Source organism: Ochlerotatus camptorhynchus, unplaced genomic scaffold, assembly GCF_037179485.1.
Source record: "Ochlerotatus camptorhynchus isolate MF236.1 unplaced genomic scaffold, CSIRO-AGI_Acam_v1.1 ptg000383l, whole genome shotgun sequence".
Lineage (NCBI taxonomy): Eukaryota > Metazoa > Arthropoda > Insecta > Diptera > Culicidae > Ochlerotatus > Ochlerotatus camptorhynchus.
The window spans coordinates 221,225-243,271 of NW_027040870.1; the positions used below are offsets into that span (position 1 = coordinate 221,225).

Sequence of the window (22,047 nt, forward strand, 5' to 3'; positions counted from 1 at the left end):
CATAAAATTTTATTCGTTGCAACAAAACGGATAATGTTTTCCCATCCCTGTTGCCAGTGGAACTACGGGAACACTGAAAACGCTGGAAAATGGGAACTAGGGAGCTCTTTTGTGCTGTATGTTTTCCTACATACATCCCCCCATCTCGGCATAGTTGAGTGAAACAATGACTGTGATGTTTACTTGAAATTTATCGTTTCGTGCAGGCAACCGAGATGGCAAATTAGTGACACAACGAAGGGCATGCATTGAGGTGATTGTTGGAGGGAAAATTTTGTCGTTTCTGTGTGAAATTGAATTAAACGTAAAACAAATATTTCTACAACTAATTTGCACTCGCCAGCTGCTGTAGGGAAAACAGTTGTTACAATATGGTTTGCATGAGCTTGCAGGCTATTGCGATGGTATGACAGCTTGAAGTGCGAAAGCTTATCAAAACTCGTTTGTAGATTCCGTGATGTACCTGGCGCATGGTCAACCTAGACGCTGCCAGCAGATGCACAACGTAGAGTGGGCACTTGTTTTGAAGGCTCCTGAGTTTGCCAAAGTTCTATAGTAAAATATTCTTTCTAAAATAAATCCATATAACATATCCTTTTCATGAAATCAAAGCACGCGAAATACGGAGAAGATGTTGTGAAAACATTACAAATACAATTGTGTGGGTTTGGCACGAATGAGATAGGCTGCATAAGCTTAAGCCCTAAGTTTTGTAACAGCAGCGGTGTGTCTTTTGTCCGAGATGTGTGAGATTGTCACGGTGTAGTCACGAATAATTAAAATGTCAAAAATATGTATTAATTTCAGTCGGTAAATGCTGGGTAATGCGCAATACAGATCCCATTGAGATCACTGCTCTCTTCCCAGCAACTCATATCCCTACCACCCCGTGGTACCGGCCGGGAACTGTGAGCAACCTTAGGGAAGATCGGGTAACCAACCCCGGTGGGAACTTTGGCCATAGGCTGACAGGGAAAGGGGGGGGGGGGTTTGCTTCGGCAATCCTGAGCGTCTGTTCTCCAGGAGAAGCGGCTCACAAAAGCGTCTGTTCCCCATGTTAAGGGCGGCTGTTCTACGTCCGAGTGCCAGTGAAAGACTCTAAGCACAACTATGCACCCTGGTCCTCCGAAAAGTTAGTGGGTTGGTGTCAGGCCCTGCGATCCAGCCGTAAAAAAGCATTGCAATGGAAAATCAGCAACAGAGGAATACGAACCGAGACCAACGGCAACGACCCCAGCGACTAAATAGGACTTACGATTGGAAACTCGTCACGTGGAACTGTCGATCTCTCAATTTCTTCGGGAGCACCCGAATAATCGCCAATCTACTGAAGGACCGTGGATTCGGGAGCTCGCTGCACTCTACGGCGAACTCAGCATCCAGAAGGTGGCCAAAGCCGGAAGGATGCGGTGGGCAGGGCATGTTGCAAGAAAGCCAGACAACAACCCTGCAAAGTTGGTGTTCGCTACTGATCCGGTTGGCATAGGAAGGCGTGGAGCGATGGGCGTACCAGGTAGAGCGTGCAAGCGAGCATTGGGCATGACCGAGGATGGAGAGCGGCCGCTGCAAACCGAGTATTGTGGCATACTATTGTTGATTAAGTCTTAGCTTAAATGTGATGTTTTACAAATAAATGTATGTATGTATTAATTTCAAACACCCATCGCCCACGAAATCACCCGCCGGACCAAACGTTACCAAACGATAGAAAAAGATTTGGATCATATGTCAAGGGTTAGTGGCGTTGATTCATCATCACTCATTTCAATTACCTGACAAATCACAAAGCTGAAGGTTCAGCTAGTTAAAGTCAAAACTGAATTACATATAGTCGAAGCTAAATTGTGATTGATAGTTGTACAACGAACTAGGTGAGGTGTGAAGAAGGAGGGTACACGACGTTAGGCATACGGTTGATAGGCATACGGACGTTAGGCATAATGTACGATAAGCATAATGGACATTGGGCATAAAGGACGTTAGGCATTTTTTTTTCTCTGTTTGGGACCTAACACTATTTTTTTTTTATAATTACTTTATTTGTACAGGCTCAATCGAATAAACTTTGCAGAGCCGAGTTATAGACCTAACACTACTGCGACCAGTAATTTGATCTATTGTAGTATATCCCGTGTCCTTAGTTTAGTGCATGTCGTATTTCTCCATCAGGGTAGTATTCGATTTTTTTTTACAGTAGCCACTCTTGCATTTATCGCAAGGATCCGACTCTAATTGAAAGGTCCCGCTATTTATACCCTTCGGAGTGTTGAAATACCCTCCAAATGTGCGCCCCTTTGTCAGTAAAAATTGAATTCCTTAGCAACAACATTAAGGTATGACACCGATAATGACCATGCATCAGAACCCTAGTCTTAACCACTTCAAACTAGGGAACAACAAATAGAAGATTAGGAACCACATAGATGAAGACAACTAACTCATTTTTTTTCCTTGTCTCACGATCATCCTCGGTAGACAAAGCCGAGTCTTGTCACTATCAACAAGGCATAAAAAGTAACAAGGACTAAGATGTGTTCCTTGGATTACTGAAAAATCCTGTTCCCCTAGTTTTAAGTAGTCAGGACTAGGAATCGGTGGTAGATCTTACATCCCGTAACGTAACTTAACGTAACGTAGCGTAACGTACGTAGAATGAAAAACCACAGAATTCACCATTCTTCATTTCATGAGCTGTTCTTTGGCATCATATTTTATTCAACCTTACCTGTTTTTTGTTATTGAATGAAAAAATCACAGAATTCACCATTCTTTATTTCATGAGCTGTTTTTTGAGGCAAACCTTTTCTTCTTTGACAATACAATATGTGTGTAAGAATATATTACAACAAAAGTGTGATTTATTTATTTCTAGATGCAATTGATTTCAAGATATAGTTCAAAACTATGCTGAGTTTTCATTGCCTTAACCGCTATCGCTACTAGTCTTGGATCTAAGTAAATATGTTGCTGCGTCACTTATGATATGATCAATAATGGATTCCAAACTGTGCTTATTAAAAAAACTATGTTTGTTTAACTTGTATCATTTTTTATTCAACGCTTAGCCTAATTTAAGCATTGTTTACCATGCTCGAAACAGGTTTTTAGAGTTGCACAGCAGCAAGGTAGTTTATGCCTAACGTCCATTATGCCTAACGTATATTATGCCTAACGTCCATTATGCCTAATGACTTGATGCCTAACGTCCGTATGCCTAACGTCCGTATGCCTAACGTCCGTATGCCTAACGTCCGTATGCCTAACGTCCATATGCCTAACGTCCGTATGCCTAACGTCCGTATGCCTAACGTCCGTATGCCTAACGTCCGTATGCCTAACGTCCGTATGCCTAACGTCCGTATGCCTAACGTCCGTATGCCTAACGTCCGTATGCCTAACGTATTTATGCCTAATGGGGTACACTCTTCTGACAATAGCAAAGTGAGGGGGTGCAACGCGAACTCTGGCGCGGTAACCATAACACGGCGATAGAGGAAATGCTTCGTCAACCCGCAGGAGTGCCAACCGGCACATTAAGATCGACGCGATTAGGATCCTTATTACGGCATACTGGACATGGCATGGAACCATGGACAGAACACGGCACAATGGATTGGATACCACGCTACAGGGCTGACAGTCGTACTATTCTGCTCCCTAAGTAAAGAAGGGTGACACCTTCTTGAAATGGCGAGTGGGCTAATAGCATAGAGGTAACTCTAAGACCAGAAGGTCCCGAAGAAACGAGCTCAACTTTTTGGCTCAGCTCTGGTACTTTCTTCGGTCCCAAGCTAATCGATTCACCCCTCGAAACATAGGAAAATCCACTAACCCCTCATTTTATCTGTCAAACTTTCATAGCGAATCAAAACAAACATAGTGTAGTACTGGAATTTATACTAGAATGGGCTACGTTAGTCAATTTGCTTGGGACCAATAGGCTAGTCAAGTAGTGAGCCAATTTAAAATCGTTAGTTTCGTATTGATTGTTGCTAATAGTGCGGCTGCCCCCGTTCCGGTAAAACCTTGGCAGGCCTCCGGATACGTTCAAAACTCGTCACCAATTGGTGGTTGATGAGAAGTGGGTTCAGATGTAACATTCCTGACTTACGCCGATCTGGCTCTGAACACGGCCCCCATGAAGGACCTTGTCAACCCTAGCATGGCCTCCCTGCTTGCATAGATAACCATGGGATCACGATAGGCGACTACATACAACGAGTGGAGATATTGGCCCGGAGGGGAGACCCAACAGAATGGAGAAAAACGGAGAAAAAAACAAAAAAGAAGAAAATGAGAAAACCCAAAAAATATGAAGGACGACGGCAAGACGCCAGAAATTGAAAACGGAGGAGCAAACGTGTTCGCAAGGCGCGGGATATTGCAGAAATCACCAGTGTTGAACCTGGAGGCTACAGCGAGTTCCAGCAGCAGCAGTAAGCCCACCACCAGCAGCAAGGACACCAAGGAGAGCTAGGTCTTATGCTAAGCCAGATGTTCACACCGAAATCCAGCAGTAGCACACCCCAAGAAGGATTGCAGCTTGGGAAGACCAAATTGATGGAGGTCAGGAGGAGGATCAATGAACTCCACGACTTTGTGAAGGATAAGAGCAACGTCCACAAGGCAATTAAGGAAATGGTGATGGGCATCAAATCCGCCATTATTGCTGCCGAACGTGAACAGGATGCGCTGAGGACGAGATCCGTGACTGCCGAAAGGGCGCTGATCGACGCCAAGGAGAAAGCAGCAGCTGAAATACAGGATACGCCAAAGGGACCTCAAAATCCACGCTCGGAGAAAAGGAAAAAGGAAACGCCAGGAGAGGAAGAGGAGTTGAAAAAAGTCAAAAATGACAAGGAAGACAACAAGGAGGAAGGCTGACGTACCGTCGAGAAGCCGAAAGAGAAGTGGAAAAAACGGAAGGAAAAAGAAGTGAAGAAGAAAGCTGAAAAGAAGAAGGAGATACCCAGGACTCGTCGGGAGCGAAGTAAGGGCGATGCTCTGATCGTCGAAGCTAAGGACAAAACGTCGTATGCAGCACTCCTCCGGAAGGTTCGAGAGGATCTGGAGTTGAAGCAACTAGGAGAGAACGTGGTGAAAACCAGGCGCACCCAGAAAGGCGAGATGCTCTTTGAGCTGAAGAAGGATCTTGCTATCAAGAGCTCAGCCTACAAGGAGCTCGTCGAAAAGTCTCTTTGCGAAGGGGCGAGCGTAAGAGCTCTATCCCAGGAGACCGTGGTCGAGTTCAGGGACCGGGACGAGATCACCACAGAAGACGAGCTAAGAAGTGCGTTGAGAGTGCACTGTGATCTGGGAGATGTCCCGATGTCAATCCGCATGAGGAAGGCGTACGGCGGCATGCAAACGGTGGTTATACGGCTTTCGACAGTTGCAGCGAATAAGCTGTTGGAGACGGGCTAGGTCAAGGTTGGCTGGTCATTGTGCTCGCTGAAAGCCACTCCTCGAGTTACCAAGCAACTGGAGCGATGCTTCAAGTGCATGGGATTCGGTCACCAGGCGAGGAACTGCAATGGCCCTGACAGATCTGATCTGTGCAGGAAATGCGAAGGCCATATTGCAAGAGGCTGCACGAAGCATCCGAGGTGTATGCTCTGCAAAAAAGAGGACGGGAGGCTTCAAATGCCTAGCATACAAAAAGGCGATGGCAGGCCAACAGTAATGGAGGTAACCCAAATAAACCTCAATCATTGCGATATTGCTCAGCAACTGTTGTGGCAGTCGACAACAGAAACAAAGTGCGACGTTGCAATCATTGCGGAACCGTATCGAGTCCCTCCCGATAACGGTAACTGGGTGGCGGATAGAGCTGGGATGGCTGCTATACAAGTTATGGGCAGATACCCCATTCAAGAAGTGGTTGCGAGCTCATACGAAGGTTTCGTGATCGCCAAAATCAACGGAATCTTCATGTGTAGTTGTTACGCACCCCCCAGATGGACGATGGAGAAGTTCCATGAGATGCTGGATGGACTTACCGAAGAGTTGATCATACGACGACCGGTAGTCATCGAAGGAGACTTCAATCCTTGGACAGTGGAGTGGGGAAGCAGATGTTCCAATGCAAGAGGGCACAGTCTGCTGGAAGCTCTGGCAAAACTGAAAGTTATGCTGGCCAATAAAGGCACCAGCAGCAGCACCAGAGATGGCGGGGAATCCATTATCGACGTTACTTTCTGCAGTCCGTCGCTGATGGCAAACATGGATTGGAGAGTGTGCGAAGGATATACCCATAACGACCATCAGGCGATACGATATAGCATCGGCCAACGGAATACTGTGGCAGTGCGGAGGACGAGAACTTGTGACCGAAAGTGGAAGACGAAGGCTTTCGACAAGGATCTGTTCGTTGAGGCACTTCGTGTGGACAGGAGTCCCGCAGATCTAAATGCGGACGAGCTGACAGAAACGTTAGTGAGAGCATGTGACACGACCATGGAGCCAAATAACAGACGGCGTCCAGTCTACTGGTGGAACGAGGCACTTAGCACTCTCCGCGCTAGTTGTATCAGAGCCAGAAGACGTGTTCAGAGAGCAAGAACGGAAGCAGACAGGGAGGAATGAAGAGAAGTGTTTCGAGCGGCCAGGGCCGCACATAAACGAGAGATTAAGCAGAGCAAGTCGAACTGTTTTAAAGAGCTGTGTCGAAACGCTGATGCCACCCTCTGGGGCGACGCATACCGAGTCGTGATGGCGAAGATCAGAGGTCCAACGATGCCCGCTGAAATGCGCCCAGAGAAGCTGAAAGTCATCGTGGAAGGACTTTTCCCGAAGAACGACCCAACACCCTGGCCACCTACACCGTACGGAGAAGGAGAGGGAGATAACGTCGAAGTCACCAACGAGGAACTCGTAGCAGTGGCGAAAGGATTGAAGGTGAAGAAAGCTCCCGGACCGGATGGAATCCCCAACGTAGCGTTGAACGTGGCGATCCAGTCATCCCCGGACTTGTTCATGATGGTGCTGCAGATACACTCGGAAAACTCTTGGAAAGGATCATCCTAAACTGGCTGACGAAATACATGAGGCAAGTTAAAATTAAATTATTGATGAAAACTAAATTTTGAGTAATCCTGATCAATAATCCATTGAGTGAAAATTACCTAATTCCGATAACGATCAATCGAATGCAATAATGGAGCATGATCGAAGGCGGTGGAGCACACAAAAATGACAGCATCAAAGGCAGTGCAGGTTGCTATGATTTTCATCCAAAAATAAGTTAAAAGTTCCCAACGGTGAAAACATGACGGTTGAGTACTTTTAACTGAAAATCGATTTATTTTTTTATTTATTATAGTTTTTGAGTTTTTTTAAACTCAATGGAATTTAAAGGAAATAAACCAACCCACTCAAACCTCTTCATTAATGGTGAGGTTTTTTCTTACCGTGTTTGTTAATCTATTACCCAAATTTGGGATAACGATTCTTAGCGTGTTGAAAGTTTTCTTCCTGTCAGTTGTCAATGTGGTATGTAAAGAGGGATGGCAGATATAATCTGCATTTTCTTTTATTTGTTTGGTTCACCTCTAAGCTAATAGTACATAAAAACTATAGCAGATATAACGTAATTTAGGCACTTTTAATATCATGTTATTTTTATGTATGATATTGAAGATTCTAGAACGGTCTAGGTATTGTTAATTTGGTTTCCAGTATGAATACGATATACAGAAACACTTGTTGTTTGGCCTGCAGTCTATGCACTAAGAGAGCGAGACCCTGCTCGCATCGTTTATTTACCGTGCTTGCTTTTTACGCATACGCTTATGAGTTACGTACAATGTAACTATTCGATCACTACAATAATAGCTTCTCTGTTAAGAGGGGCGTACACTATTCTCCCCCCTTCAGAACTTTACAAAACGGTAAAAAAAATTCTCAATTTTTTGCTGGTTTGACAATTATCAACACTTTTAAAACAATCTAGGCTAAAAAACATCAATTAATTTTGAGCTTAAGTTTAAGTTACCCTTTGGCTTAGTTCGACCACTTAATTCATAGTTTTTAATTGAATATTGCTTAAAAACTTTATTCAAACATACTTGTAATTCACAAGGGACTATTAATTTTTTTCACTAGTTAGCTTTTTCTAGCGCACTAACTTCAGCGATAGCTTTATCAAAATTCTGATAGTATTTACTTAATAGCAACGCTTTCTCGTATTGTAAAAATCTTCGATCTTCTTTTGCCTGTTGGCATTTACACAAACACTTTTCACCTTGTATCGACAACATTATCGCACACCAATAAACTCGATCTAGGTCTCGACAATCGGATGTTTTCGTATGTGCCTTCACCTTACATCCGTTATAAACTGCGATGACCCAAAATGCAGAAGTTTCCATTCGTGATACGTTCAGCACCACATCATCGCTCTTCATTGTGCAGAAATCTCTTCGATTGTGAGCACAGATAGCCATTGCTTCCTTCATTGTTTAGTTAATATGACCAGCCATCAAACTGCAGAGAAATTTCTGAAAAGTCGACCTAAACAAAAGAAACAGAAGAAAAAACACTCTTACTTAATACAGTTTTCTTCAAACCTTGTCAAATTATAATGGTGATTATTTCAATGTAGATGTATTCAGCAGTATAAAAACAATTCCACTTTCAATGTTAATTTCACTCTTTTTATTATTAAATTGGAGCTACCATTTAAATATGGCGCCCTTGCACATTAAAGCTGCAGTCATTCACATACCGTTTCGTAAAATTGAAACTATTTATTTTTGACGTAGGACTACGTCTTTGATTTCTATATGGGGGTACACTTTGTGAAAACCGAAAATGGAACATGTAACAAATTAAGAAAGATTTTGAACGTTAATAACACAGCTACCCCTGGTCCAATTTCAATAATTTTATCACCAATCGATCAGAAATATGGCTACGCATTGACAACAATGCTTCCGAATGTTGATTTTCAACAAGAAACTATTGAAAAACTGGTAAATGATCAGCATTGTCCAAAAGCGTCGAATTAACTAACAAATCCACCAATTACCTACATGCATATGCTGCTTCCCCAGCACAGTCGTCAGAGAGTAGTAAGTAGAAGAAACAAGTCGAAGTGGCATTCGCCTCCGATCCTCAGGCGCGTGCGAATAGGGAGGATGGAATTGCGTAATATTTTACACACTCATCGCCATGTTCAGAACCAAACGCAAATTCTTCGAGATAACCACCATCCGTCGTCTGGCTCGTCGTGGCGGTGTCTGACGTATCTCCGGTTTGATTTCCTGAAAAATGAGATCTGTGATGCTGTCACCTACACTAAACACGCCAAGCGTAAGCGGCCATGGATGTCATCTACGTTTTTGAAGTGACAGAGACGCACTCTGTTTGGTTTCAGAGGTTAAATCATCACCAACATTGGAAACAACACGGCTCTTTTCAGGGCCACCAAGCTTATTACAGTAAAGAGTAGGAATAGAATTCATCTGCCTGTTTGTCCATATTCAGAACCACCGACCACACAAAATGCTCATGTGATCAAACTGGAAGCAGAGATACAAATTGTTTTGATCAACCTTGATCAACTTTGAATCGCCACGGCCGGATATTTTCGATGGAAGAAGCAACAATCTAGCATCTAATTCGCCGAAGACGGCAGGAAACATTTCTGGATCAACAATAGAATAGGGCCCATCAGCATTTGTAAACAAACCGTTCCAAAGCCTCACAAATCGAAGGCCGCTCACACAAACCAACACCAACATCTTGTAGGTATAAGTTTCCCCTATCCGATGATGGTGTTGGTTTGTGTGGGTGGCCTTCGCTTTGTGAGTAAAGGGCTTTGGAACGGTTTGTTTACAAATGCTGATGGGCTCTTTTCTATTGTTGATCCAGATTTGTGAAGCCGAGTTATTTACGAAAGAGAGTGTCGATGAAGAGAATCGATCAATGTAGATAGGACCTATTGAAAAGTGACGCGAGATTTGTTTTCCGTACTGAGCTCCAATGCTACCGACGCCAGGGAGGCAGCTCCCAGAGATGTTATGCCTTAGAACATGCCGGTGGCGCCGACTGAGATTGGACCCAGGCCTGCTGTGGTGAGAGGTAATTACGCTAACCACCGGCGCCGATATCTATCACGGCGAATGAGAACGACCCAAATTTGAGTTTAGTTATCTCAGAAATAAGTGCAGGAACTCAGCGATGAGTAAATATTCCTCATATTTTCCCAGGTTTTTCCAGGATTTTCCAGGGAAAAATTCCCGAATTTGAGAAAAGTAAAGATTGGATTCACTCAGTCTATTGGTACTACTCCGAGACTGAATAAAATTTTCGTCAATTTCCTCATTTTCTGGCAGATTTTTTAGGTTTTCCACAGGAATCATGAGACAAATTTACTCATCGCTGAATTCCTACACTTTTGGCGAATATGAGTGAACTAAACTCAAATTTGGGGTGTTCTCATTCGCCGTGTACGCAAAAAGAAAATAGCCAGTGTCGCTACTTGATAGCAAACTACTCATAATGGGAGGAGTCTTTGTAGCTTTTATACCACTTGGTTGCACATCATTCTGCTTTAACCTAAAAAGATATAAAGCAGCGCTGCTGTCTGGTATCAGCTCATTTTCGCTTCGGACGGCGTGGTGAGCAATAGTAGCAGTAGGTCGTGGCAAAGGAGGTGCCAATCGTCATCGCAAATTCTTCGAGATAACCACCATCCGTCGTCTGACCCGCCGTCGCAGTGTCTGACGTATCTCCGGTCTGATCTACGAGGTGTGCTGAAGGTGTTCGTGAAAAATGAGGTCCGTGATGCTGTCACCTACACTAAACACGCCAAGCGTAAGTGGCCATGGATGTCCTCTTCAATAAAACGGCCCTTTTCAGGGCCATCAAGCTTACATCAGTAAAGAGTTGGAATAGAATTTATCTATGCTTGTTTGTCCATATTCAGAACCACAAGCCCCCAACGACCACACAAACTTGGAAGCAGGGGTGCAAGTGATTTTGATTGATTCAGGGTGGCCAGCAAACCGGGAAATCCGGGAATACCGGGAAATATCCGGGAATTTGGAAAGTAACCGGAAAAACCCGTGAATTCTGCAAGAGAACCGGGAAAATAAATTAACCATATCATAGGAACAAATTTTTACATCAGAATTTCAGAATGAACCATTAAAACAGAGTGATCCTTTAGCAAATTAATGTCTTGCTCTATTTGTTGCATAATTTTCTTCAGTATACCGTCTTATTGCTTTTAGAATTTAACACTCCGAATACGATGCCTCCGAAAAACGTGTAACAGCAAGTTTGCAATGGCACAACTTAGCCATTTCTTAATGCATTTCAAAAATTGTAGTACCTTTAGAATTCCTAGGGTTTCTAGATGATTTTGATTGCAAAAAACTTGAAAATAGAGTCGTCTACTTTTTTAAAAAGCGAAAAGAGTTGTTACACGTTTTTTTGAAAGGTGTGTTTGTAGGGTTTTGCAAGTGGCGCAAGATCTGTAATTTAGATTAATGGGCACAAATGTTCACAATTAGCCAGAATACAGTCATGCTTCCTATATATGGATCCTGGAGACAACGGAACGGTCCTCGAAAAATCCGGAACATCCGTAAAACTGGTCAATCCATGATCCTGATCCTAGAGCTCTGCGGTTTTTTTGAAAACATTAGGAACTGTGATATAAACAAATATTTGGGGTCGTGACATAACATGTACCTGGATGGCCATGGGACCGTCCTCTGGAACATCCGGAACATCCGTAAAAGTGGACAATCCATGAAACTGATCCTAGAGCTCCGTGTTTTTTTTAACATTAGGATCTGTGATATAAGAATGAATTTGGGTCATGGACCCAGATGGCCATGGGACCGTCCTCCGAAAGATCCGGAACATCCGTAAAAGTAGTAAATCCACGATCCTGATCCTAATGCTCCACTTTTTTTTTTATAAACATTAGGAACTGTGATGATAGAAAGAATTTGGGCTTGTGACATAAACATGAACCTGGATGTCCATAGGACAGTCCTCCGGAAGATCCGGAACATCCGTTAAAGTTGTCAATGTATGGAACTGATCCTAGAGCTGCACGGTTTTTTTTTTCGAAAACACTTGGAGCTGTCATATATAAATAAATTTTTAGTCGTGACATAAACATGTACCCGGAAGGCCATGGGACCGTCTTCCGCAAGATCTAGAACATCTTTAAAAATGGTCAATCCTCGAAACTGATCCTAGAGTTCTACGTTTTTTTCGAAAGCATGTGGAACTGCGATATAAGAAATATTTTGGGGTCATGACATAAACATGGACCCAAATGGCCATGGGGCCATCCTCTGGTAAGTCCAGAACATCCGTAAAAGAGGTTAATCAATGCAACTGATCATAGAGCTCCGCAGTTTTTTTTTCCAAAAACATTAGGAACTGTGATATAAGAATGAATTTGTGATCGTGACTTAAACATGATAGATAGCCATGGAACCGTCGTCCGGAAGATCAACAACATCCGTAAAATGGTCACTCCATAAAATTGAGAGGTGGAAGCATTACTATGACGAGAACCTCAACGGTGATGCAGCAGAAAACGAAGGTGGCACGGCAACAGACCTTGGAGCCCGTGCAGAAGACGACAGGCTACTGACCCCTGATCTTCAAGAAGTTGAGGAGGAGATCGGTCGACTGAAGAATAACAAAGCAACTGGTGTAGATCAACAACCAAGTGAGCTATTAAATACGGTGGTGAAGCACTGGCTAGAGCGCTGCACTGGGTAATTGCCAAGATTTGGGAGGAGGAGATATTACCGGAGGAGTGGATGGAAGGTGTCGTATGCCCAATCTACAAAAAGGGCGACAAGTTGGATTGCTGCAACTACCGCGCGATCACACTGCTGAGCGCCGCTTACAAGGTACTCTCCCAAATTATACGCCGCTGCCTGTCACCATTTGCACGAGATTTCTTGGGCAATACCAGCAGGGATTCATGGGTTCATATTCGCGATTCGGCAGGTTCTGCAGAAATGCCACAAATACAACTTGCTTACACATCATTTGTTAATCGATTTTAAATCCGCACACGACACAAACACAGCTATGGCAGATTATGCACGAGTACGGATTTCCAGATAAACTGACGCGATTGGTCAAGGCAACGATGAATCGAGTGATGTGCGTTGTTAGAGTATCGGGGACACTCTCGAGTCCCTTTGAATCTCGAAGGGGGTTACGGCAAGGTGAAGGACTTTCGTGTCTGCTGTTCAACATTGCGTTAGAATGTGTGATCAGAAAAGCTGGGATAAACACGAGTGACACGATTTTCAGGAAGTCCATCCAGCTTCTTGGCTTCGCCGATGACATCGACATCATGGCACGGAACTTTGAGACGAAGGCGGAAACGTACATCAGACTGAAGGCTGAAGCTAGGCGGATTGGACTTGCCATCAACGCATTAAACACTAAATACATGAAAGGAAGAGGTTCTAGGGAAGACAATGTTAGCCTCCCACCCCGAGTTCAGATTGATGGTGACGAAATCGAGGTGGTCGATGAGTTCATGTATTTGGGCTCACTGGTGACCAGTGTTGGCAAAATCAGAAATCAATTGATATTTTTCCGCTCTCATGCGCTCGCAATATCACACGTGATATTGGAACAAAATATCATGCTTGATATTGATTTTACAAGTTCCTTTGATTTTGCGAGACTATTCACAACGTGAAAAAATCAAGCTGAGAGTTTTTTTTATCTTTATTAAGGAGACTTTCAGCCGTTGGCTGGCTCGTCTCCGAAAGCTGAGAGTTGACTCGACACAAAAATGATTCCATTGCACATCATTTTCTTAGAAAGGGAAAGCATAGTTTGCTATCTCTTTTTAATTTTCACCGAGGGCAGACGCGAAGGGACTGCTGCAAGCCGTTATGGAAGTTTCGGTTGCATTCGGGAGTAAAGCAAAAATCATTAAACTCAATCTCACCACAGTTTGGTGAGATTTTCAGTTGGTGAGTTTTGTTAGCTTGATATTTCGAGCTGCGATATCACAGCTTGCAAAATCAACCGCAGTTGTTTGCTTGGTGATTTTTGTCGTTGGTTGGTGAGCGTTGGTGAGATTTAATTTTTTGATATTTCCCAACACTGCTGGTGACCGTCGAAAATTATACCAGCAGAGAATTTCAAAGACGCATTATGGCAGGGAATCGTACCTACTTTGGACTCCGGAGGACGCTCCGGTCGAATAAAATTCGCCACGAAGTTGACTATCTAGAAGACGCTGATTGGACCGGTGATCGTCTACAGCCACGAGACCGTGACTTTGCTCGTGGAGGACAAACGCGCCCTTGGATGACGTAACGTGAAGGAAGCGAATGAACCAAGAATTGCACCAGCTGTTGGGAGAACCATCCATCGTTCACATTGCAAAAATTGCGCGACTACGGTAGGCTGGGCATGTCGTAAGAATGTCGCACGACGACGCAGTGAAAATGGTTCTTGAAAGCGCACCAACAGGAACAAGAAGAAGAGGCGCGCAGCGGGTAAGGTGGATCGAACAAGTAGAAGGCTGGCAAAGTCTGGCCATGGATCGAGTAGAGTGGATACGACCTCTTCGGACAGCAGAAGACAACAAGGCCTTAGCCCGATTGCAAGCCATAAAATTGATCCAAGAACGAAAAACCGTGGAACTGTGATATTAGAATGAATTTGAACCGAATGACCATGGGCAGTCCTCCTGAAAATCCGTAAAAATGGTCCATCCATGATACTGTTTCTAGAGCTCCGCAGTTTTGTCGAAAACACTTCTAACTGTGATATATGAAAGAATTTAGGGTCGAGACATCAACATGAACCTGGATGGCCATTGGAACGTCCTCCAGAAGATCCTGATCATCCGTAAAAGTGGATCATCTATGAAACTGTGAAAAAACCTTGTTTTTTTTTCGAAAACTCTTGGAACTGCAATTTAAGATAGAATTTAGGATCGTGACATAAACATGGATCTGGATGGCCATGAGACTGTCTTCCAAAAGATCCGGAACATCCGTAAATTTATCATACTGTGAAACTGATCCTAGAGCTCTGCAGTTCTTTTTTAAACCCTGTGATATAAGAAACCTCTGGATCACTTTTACGGATGTTCCGTATCTTCCGGAGGACGGTCCTATGGCCATCCAGGTCCGTGTTTTTTTTATCTTTATAAAGGATACTTTCAGCCCTGGGCTGGTTCGTCTCCGGTACGTGTTTATGTCATGACCCCGAATTCTTTCTTATATCGTAGTTCCACATGCTTTCGAAAAAACCGTAGAACTCTAGGATCAGTTTCAAGGATTGACCATTTTTAAAGATGTTCTAGATCTTGCGGAGGATGGTCCCATGGCCTTTTAGGTACATGTTTATGTCACGACCGCAAATTAATTTATATATGACAGTTCCAAGTGATTTCGAAAAAACCGTGGAGCTCTAGGGTCAGTTTCATACAATGACCACTTTTACGGAATTTTCGGATCTTGCGGAGGTCGGTCCGATGGCCATCTGGGTCCATGTTTATGTCACGATCCCAAATTCATTCTAATATTGCAGTTCCTAACGTTTTCAAGAAAACCACGGAGCTCTAGGATCAGTTTCGTGAATTTTCCACTTTCACGGATGTTTCGGATCTTTCGGAGGACGGTCCCATACCCATCAAGGTCCATGTTTATGTCACGACCCCAAATTCATTCTATCATCTCAGTTTTTAGTGTTTTTTTTTTAAACTGCGGAGCTCTAGGATCAGTTTCATGGATTGATCACCTTTTCGGATGTTTCGGATCATCCGGAGGACAGTCCTATGGACATCCAGGTTCATGTTTATGTCACAAGCCCAAATTCTTTCTATCATCACAGTTCCTAATGTTTATAAAAAACGCGGAGCATTAGGATCAGGATCGTGGATTTACTACTTTTACGGATGTTCCGGATCTTTCGGAGGACGGTCCCATGGCCATTTGGGTCCATGACCCAAATTCATTCTTATATCACAGATCCTAATGCTAAAAAAAACACGGAGCTCTAGGATCAGTTTCATGGATTGTCCACTTTTACGGATGTTCCGGATCTTCCGGAGGACGGTCCCATGGCCATCCAGGTACATGTTTATGTCACGACCCCAAATATTTGTTTATATCACAGTTCCTAATGTTTTCAAAAAAACCGCAGTGCTCTAGGATCAGGATCATGGATTGACCATTTTTACGGATGTTCCGGATTTTTCGAGGACCGTTCCGTTGTCTCCAGGATCCATATATAGGAACCATGACTGTATTCTGGCTAATTGTGAACATTTGTGCCCATTAATCTAAATTACAGATCTTGCGCCACTTGCAAAACCCTACAAACACACCTTTCAAAAAAAAACGTGTAACAACTCTTTTCGCTTTTTAAAAAAGTAGACGACTCTATTTTTAAGTTTTTTGCAATCAAAATCATCTAGAAACCCTAGGAATTCTAAAGGTACTACAATTTTTGAAATGCATTAAGAAATGGCTAAGTTGTGCCATTGCAAACTTGCCGTTACACGTTTTTCGGAGGCTTCGTAGTCGGCGTAAAGTTTTTTACCCACCGTATTCGGAGTGTTAATCACTCAGCAATATTGCAAATTGATTTTTGTCGTTTCAATTTCAGATGTAAAGTGCATGATTCTCTAAAGAAAATATTGAAGATGCTGGAGTTTGGAAACAAATATTTGTAAAAACAGAAACTGAATTATTCTTTTCCGGGGTTTTAATTTTTCGTTGTTCAAAATTCTCATGATGAATTCCAGAATTAACTTGGAATTCTGCTCTGAATTATCTTGAAATTGTTCTGAAATAAACCAGAAAACGCTCCACGTAATAATTACCGTTGAATTCTTTTAGGAATTTTCTTCCAACCCCTTCTAAGAATTTATTGGAATCCTTCATATAATTCCCGTTCCTGCCTATCCGGAGACTTTGATTCCTTTAAAAATCTTTTCAAACATTTCTTTTAACTCTATTCAAAACAAAAGAAATCTTTCGAAAAATAATGTATAAACCCCTTGGAGTATTTTAAAGAATTTCTTTCTAATTATCAGCAATTTTTTTGGAATCAATTTTGTTTGGGTTATGTGATGAATCATTCGCACTAGGGTTGAAATTATTGCCAGAACATTTTAAGAACTCTGTTTCTTGTTGAATTCCGATCATAATTCTCTTGGAATTCTTCTTAAAATTCATCTGTCATGTTCCTCACGATGCCCATACAAATCTCATCAGAACCACGTAGGAATTTTCTGCAATGTTTTATTTTTATTTTCACAATTCTTTTTTAAATCTACTAAAATTACCTAACAGTTTAATTTAGAACTTGCATTCTTCTCCAAAGAAATCCTTCCAAATTCATCTAACAATTTCTATGGATTTCATGTAAGAATAATTCTGGAAATCTGCTCTTCTCCTTCGAAAACTGTGTGGGAATCCTTCTCAATATTTGTTTTTAATCAACACTTTGAATTCTTTTAAATATTACTAAAAATTCCAGGGTTTGCCGCCAGATTCTACAGATTGCTATGTAATTTGTTATTACCCTTAAAAGTCTCAGAGCGTGACAATTATGACTCCACGACTCATAAGTATGATGTTTTTTTTATAAATCTGTGATATTGAAAAAAATTCAAAATTTCACATTTTAATTATTGTTTCTCCAAATCTTGCATCACGAAGCATGTTATTAATCACAAATTTTGAAGAAAAGTTATAGTTTCAGGCTCTACACAAATTTCAAAGCTCCAGAATCTTGGGAATCTTCTTAAATCACATTTTTTTTATCCTATCAGTAAATTTTGTTTTTTTTTTGTTGCATATTAACAACCGGGAATTTTATAAGATTTGAACCGGAAAAACCGGGAAAAATCTGGGATTTTCAAAATGAAAATTCACTGGCCACCATGTTGATTCTCGTAATCAACTTTCTTTTTGAAAAAGATTACTACAAATTTGGATCGCCTACAATTCAAAACCGGAAAGAGTTGAGATAATAGATATTTCAGGCATAACATTTGATAACGGCACAAAAGCATTTGTAAACAAACCTTCTTAGGCCCTTTACACGCGAACCAAAGTACGCCTACGCAAACCAACAACATCATCGCATAGGGGCAACTATCACCTTTCCGTAAGTGGCATTGGTTTGCGTGGGCGTACTTTAGTTCGCGTGTAAAGGGCCTCAGAATGTTTGTTTACAAATGCTTTTGTGCCGTTATCAAATGTTATGCCTGATTTGATCAATTAAAAGAACTTAATACTCTTCACATTTATTCCGTCCACTAGCGGTCCTACGTCAAGCTTCCGTTTGTGCCCCTAGGCACAGACCCTTCTACTTTTTTCCTAAAAAAACACTCTTCTCACCCACCGTGCCACCAAACAGCTCAGCTCCTTTACCCTAAACAAGAAAACTGCTGGTATTATATTCAATTGTACCAATCGGCACCTTACAATGCTGATGTATGTTCGTTTTTGTCGCTCAACAGTCATTTAAGTTTGGCATACCTTGGACAGACAGTTCATCAGCCATACAGCATGTAACACATGCCCAGTTGGGTAGTGGTAATATAAAATTACACAAATTTTCTCGATGACTCCTCTATTATAGAAATTTGTCTACATGCAGGTCTCACAACACCGCAAACAAAATGGACTGATTAAATTCCACCTATAAATATCCCTGTTCAGTTCCACGTTTCTCTATACAATTACAATGCAATTACACTAATCGGTGTTCAACGGTAGAAGTCCTTTAACTCGTCCTATAGCCTACCAGTTAAAACAAAGTGCATTCCCCGGTGGTGAAATAAAGTTTTACAGGTTTTTCCCTTTTCACTATCGATATCCCGGTATATTCACAAGCGCACCGATTTTCTCGTCGCCACTTTTATGTATGATATTGAAGATTCTAAAACGGTCTAACAAGGTATTGTTAATTTGGTTTCCAGGATGAATATGATATACAGAAACACTTGTTGTTTGTCCTGCAGTATATGCACTAAGAGAGCGAGACCCTGCTCGCATAGTTTATTTACTTGCTTGCTTTTACGCATACGCTTATGAGTTACGTACAATGTAACTATTCGATCGCTACAATAATAGCTTCTCTGTTAAGAGGGGCATACACTATAATTATATTATGTTATTACGTTATTAATATCAGCTATAGTCTGAACGTATCACAATGTTATGACGTCAGGGTACGCGTGTAACATGCATGAGAAAGTTAATACTGTTTGCCACACCTTTTAAAGGGTGATACGGTCAAAATTTGGTCAATATCAACTTGACGTATTTCTTTCAATTTTGCATTTAAAAAACCTGAACACCCCTCATTTTGAAGGTGTGTGTGTGTAGAATGTTGCTCCTATTTTGATTTTGGAATTCACTCTTCAGTTGTCAAAATGCCGTCCAAGCAAGAAGAGCAGCGTATCAAAATTTTGCTCGCGCATCGCGAAAATCCGAGCTACTCGCACGCAAAGTTGGCAAAATCGCTAAAAGGATTTGGAAAAGCGGAAGCCTAACTGAATATTTTTCCTGAATTTTATACTAATTGAACTTGAAAAAGAAATTTAATTTGATTTTTTAAATAAACGATTTCACCGATTTACACACGTTTTCCCTTGACCAAATTTTGACCGTATCACCCTTTATTTAACTAAACTTATGAATTGATTACATGCTTAAATAATAAGGCCACAAATGTTTTAGTCGGTTTACAACCTTCAAGATCGATCATAGGGATCGATTAGGCCAACAGCAATGGAAGAAAATTATACACTAACAACAGACGAATTGACCATAGCGGCGATAAGAAAGCTTGGAACATTCTGAATTATGAACGCTGATTTTATTTCAACAAGCGTTTCTATAGATGTAGACCTAGCACTTTTTTAAGGCTGGTTTAATCTGGTTTAACTTGCCTTTTTGTGTGGGAGGGAGTCTGGAGCACTCTGGTGGTTTTGTCAAAATTGTCATCAAATTAAAAATGAATCTGAGTTTTAAATTTCTTGGTATACTAGCTCTAGTGACGACATTAGTTAAGGTTAAATCACATCTATTCACCGCACTCTCCGAATTGGATCAAATGATTCAAACTGAAGGTGTTATTTTAGAAAAACTCAACCATTATATTCGACTTCAAGAGGAAAGGTTAAACCATCTGAGATGGTTAGCTGTAAGGAATATCGGAAGAAGCATCATTTTATGATTGACCACATTTTTATAGGAAAAGAACTCAAATGCTTAGGGAACACAACAAAGCCATCAAACAGCCCGAGGAATACCTGTTCAACCCAGTAAATGCTTTCCTACTGATTAAACGACTTACAAAGGATTGGAGTGAAATCCAACAGCTTATAACGTATGAAATGCAGCGCGACTTCATGGGTGATGGTACCAATTATAGCAATTTACTCGTTCTTCCCACTGAAGAAGATCTAACGGGAGCAGCACAAGCCTTAGCACGACTCCAGGATACGTACAATCTCGACACGGCTGTGGTTGCCAGTGGAATCCATGCCGGTTCAGAAATGTCATTCGACGATTGCTTTGAGTTGGGTAAACAGCTGCACGCTACTGGAGACCAGCACCGATCTGTTCTGTGGCTGCGTGAGGCATTAAATCGTTCCGAACAAGGAACAATGGGCGTGGCGAAGAAAGCTGAGGCATTGGAGTATCTGGCGTTCTATACATATCTTCTTGGTAAGTATGAAAAATGTAGGAGTTCCAGGTAGGAAAGTAATCAAATGTTTTTTTTTTTTTTAGGAAATGTTGAAGTTGCTTTAGGCTATGTAAAGGACCTGCTGGAGATGAAACCAGATCATGAAAATGCTTTTCGACATAAAGTATTCTACGAAGAACTCATTCAGCATGGACAAGATCGAAAATTCAACATCAACAGTATCCCTAACAATGATCCTGCGAATATAATATTAAATTCGTATAGGAAACTTTGCCGAGGAGAAGTACAACGAAACGCCAGCGAAACGTCGAACCTCAAGTGTCGATATGTAACGAGTGGGTCAGCCTTCACAAGGTTAGCTCCGCTCAAGCTCGAAGAAGTACATATCCTGCCAAGGATCGTATTATACCACAACGTTTTATCAGACAACGAGATTCAGGTGCTGAAACGAATAGCCAAACCACGCTTCAAGCGAGCAACGGTACTGAATCATGAAACAGGAGACTTTGAACCTTCCAATTATCGAATCAGCAAATCAGCATGGCTTGCAGACCAGGATGATCCCATTGTGAATACTATTTCCAAACGTGTAGCGGATATGACCGGACTATCAACGGACACAGCAGAGGAACTGCATGTTGTGAATTATGGACTTGGAGGACAATATCATCCACACTTTGATTTCTTTCAAACGGACAAAGTCGCTACACCCAACAATGGAAATCGCATTGCAACCGTACTTTTCTATGTGAGACAGCATTTCATTGACTATTAACTGAAATTAATAACGCATTATTTCGAACAAGCTGAGTGACGTAAGCCATGGAGGTGCCACCGTGTTCCCAAAAATTGGAGTAACTTTGAAGCCACGGAAAGGATCGGCTGCCGTTTGGTACAACCTGCATTCGTCTGGGGATTTGGATTTTTCAACAGCACATGGCGCGTGTCCCGTCCTGATCGGTAGCAAGTGGGGTGAGAATAGTGGTGTAAAATTGGGAATTAACATAGCTTTAAACGATTATTGTTTCAGTTGCAAACAAATGGCTCCGTGAACGAGGACAAGAATTTCGTAGAAAGTGTGATTCTCAAAGCTTGGTTGAAAACAATGGTCCAAAATTGAGGCATTATATGAGTTAAACAAAATGAAAATGGTGTTTGCTTTTACATAACTTTTACACACTGTAATCCCTTGATTTTTGCAGTGTTGACGATGGATGGTTGTCCCAGCAGCTGCTGCAATTTATGGTTCATTCACCTCCTCCACGTTTCGTAATTCATCTGTTCTCCACCGTAAATGGTTCGCAATACCTTTCGTTCGAAAACACCACGGTGGTCCTCCACGAGCAAAGTTCAGGT

At 42.0% G+C, this 22,047-nt stretch overlaps 1 protein-coding gene across 1 annotated transcript in view; it reads left to right on the forward strand.

Annotated features, from left to right (window-relative positions):
• LOC135710441 (prolyl 4-hydroxylase subunit alpha-1-like) overlaps window positions 1-21,828 on the forward strand; it is a 58,040-nt gene extending 36,212 nt beyond the window's left edge. Inside the window, exons 3-7 of the mRNA XM_065233013.1 lie at window positions 20,030-20,177; window positions 20,236-20,711; window positions 20,775-21,439; window positions 21,498-21,663; window positions 21,722-21,828. Of these exons, the coding sequence (XP_065089085.1) occupies window positions 20,030-20,177; window positions 20,236-20,711; window positions 20,775-21,439; window positions 21,498-21,663; window positions 21,722-21,828 (1,562 nt within the window). The remainder of the gene's footprint in view (window positions 1-20,029; window positions 20,178-20,235; window positions 20,712-20,774; window positions 21,440-21,497; window positions 21,664-21,721) is intronic.
• The last annotated feature ends 219 nt before the right edge of the window (window positions 21,829-22,047 follow it).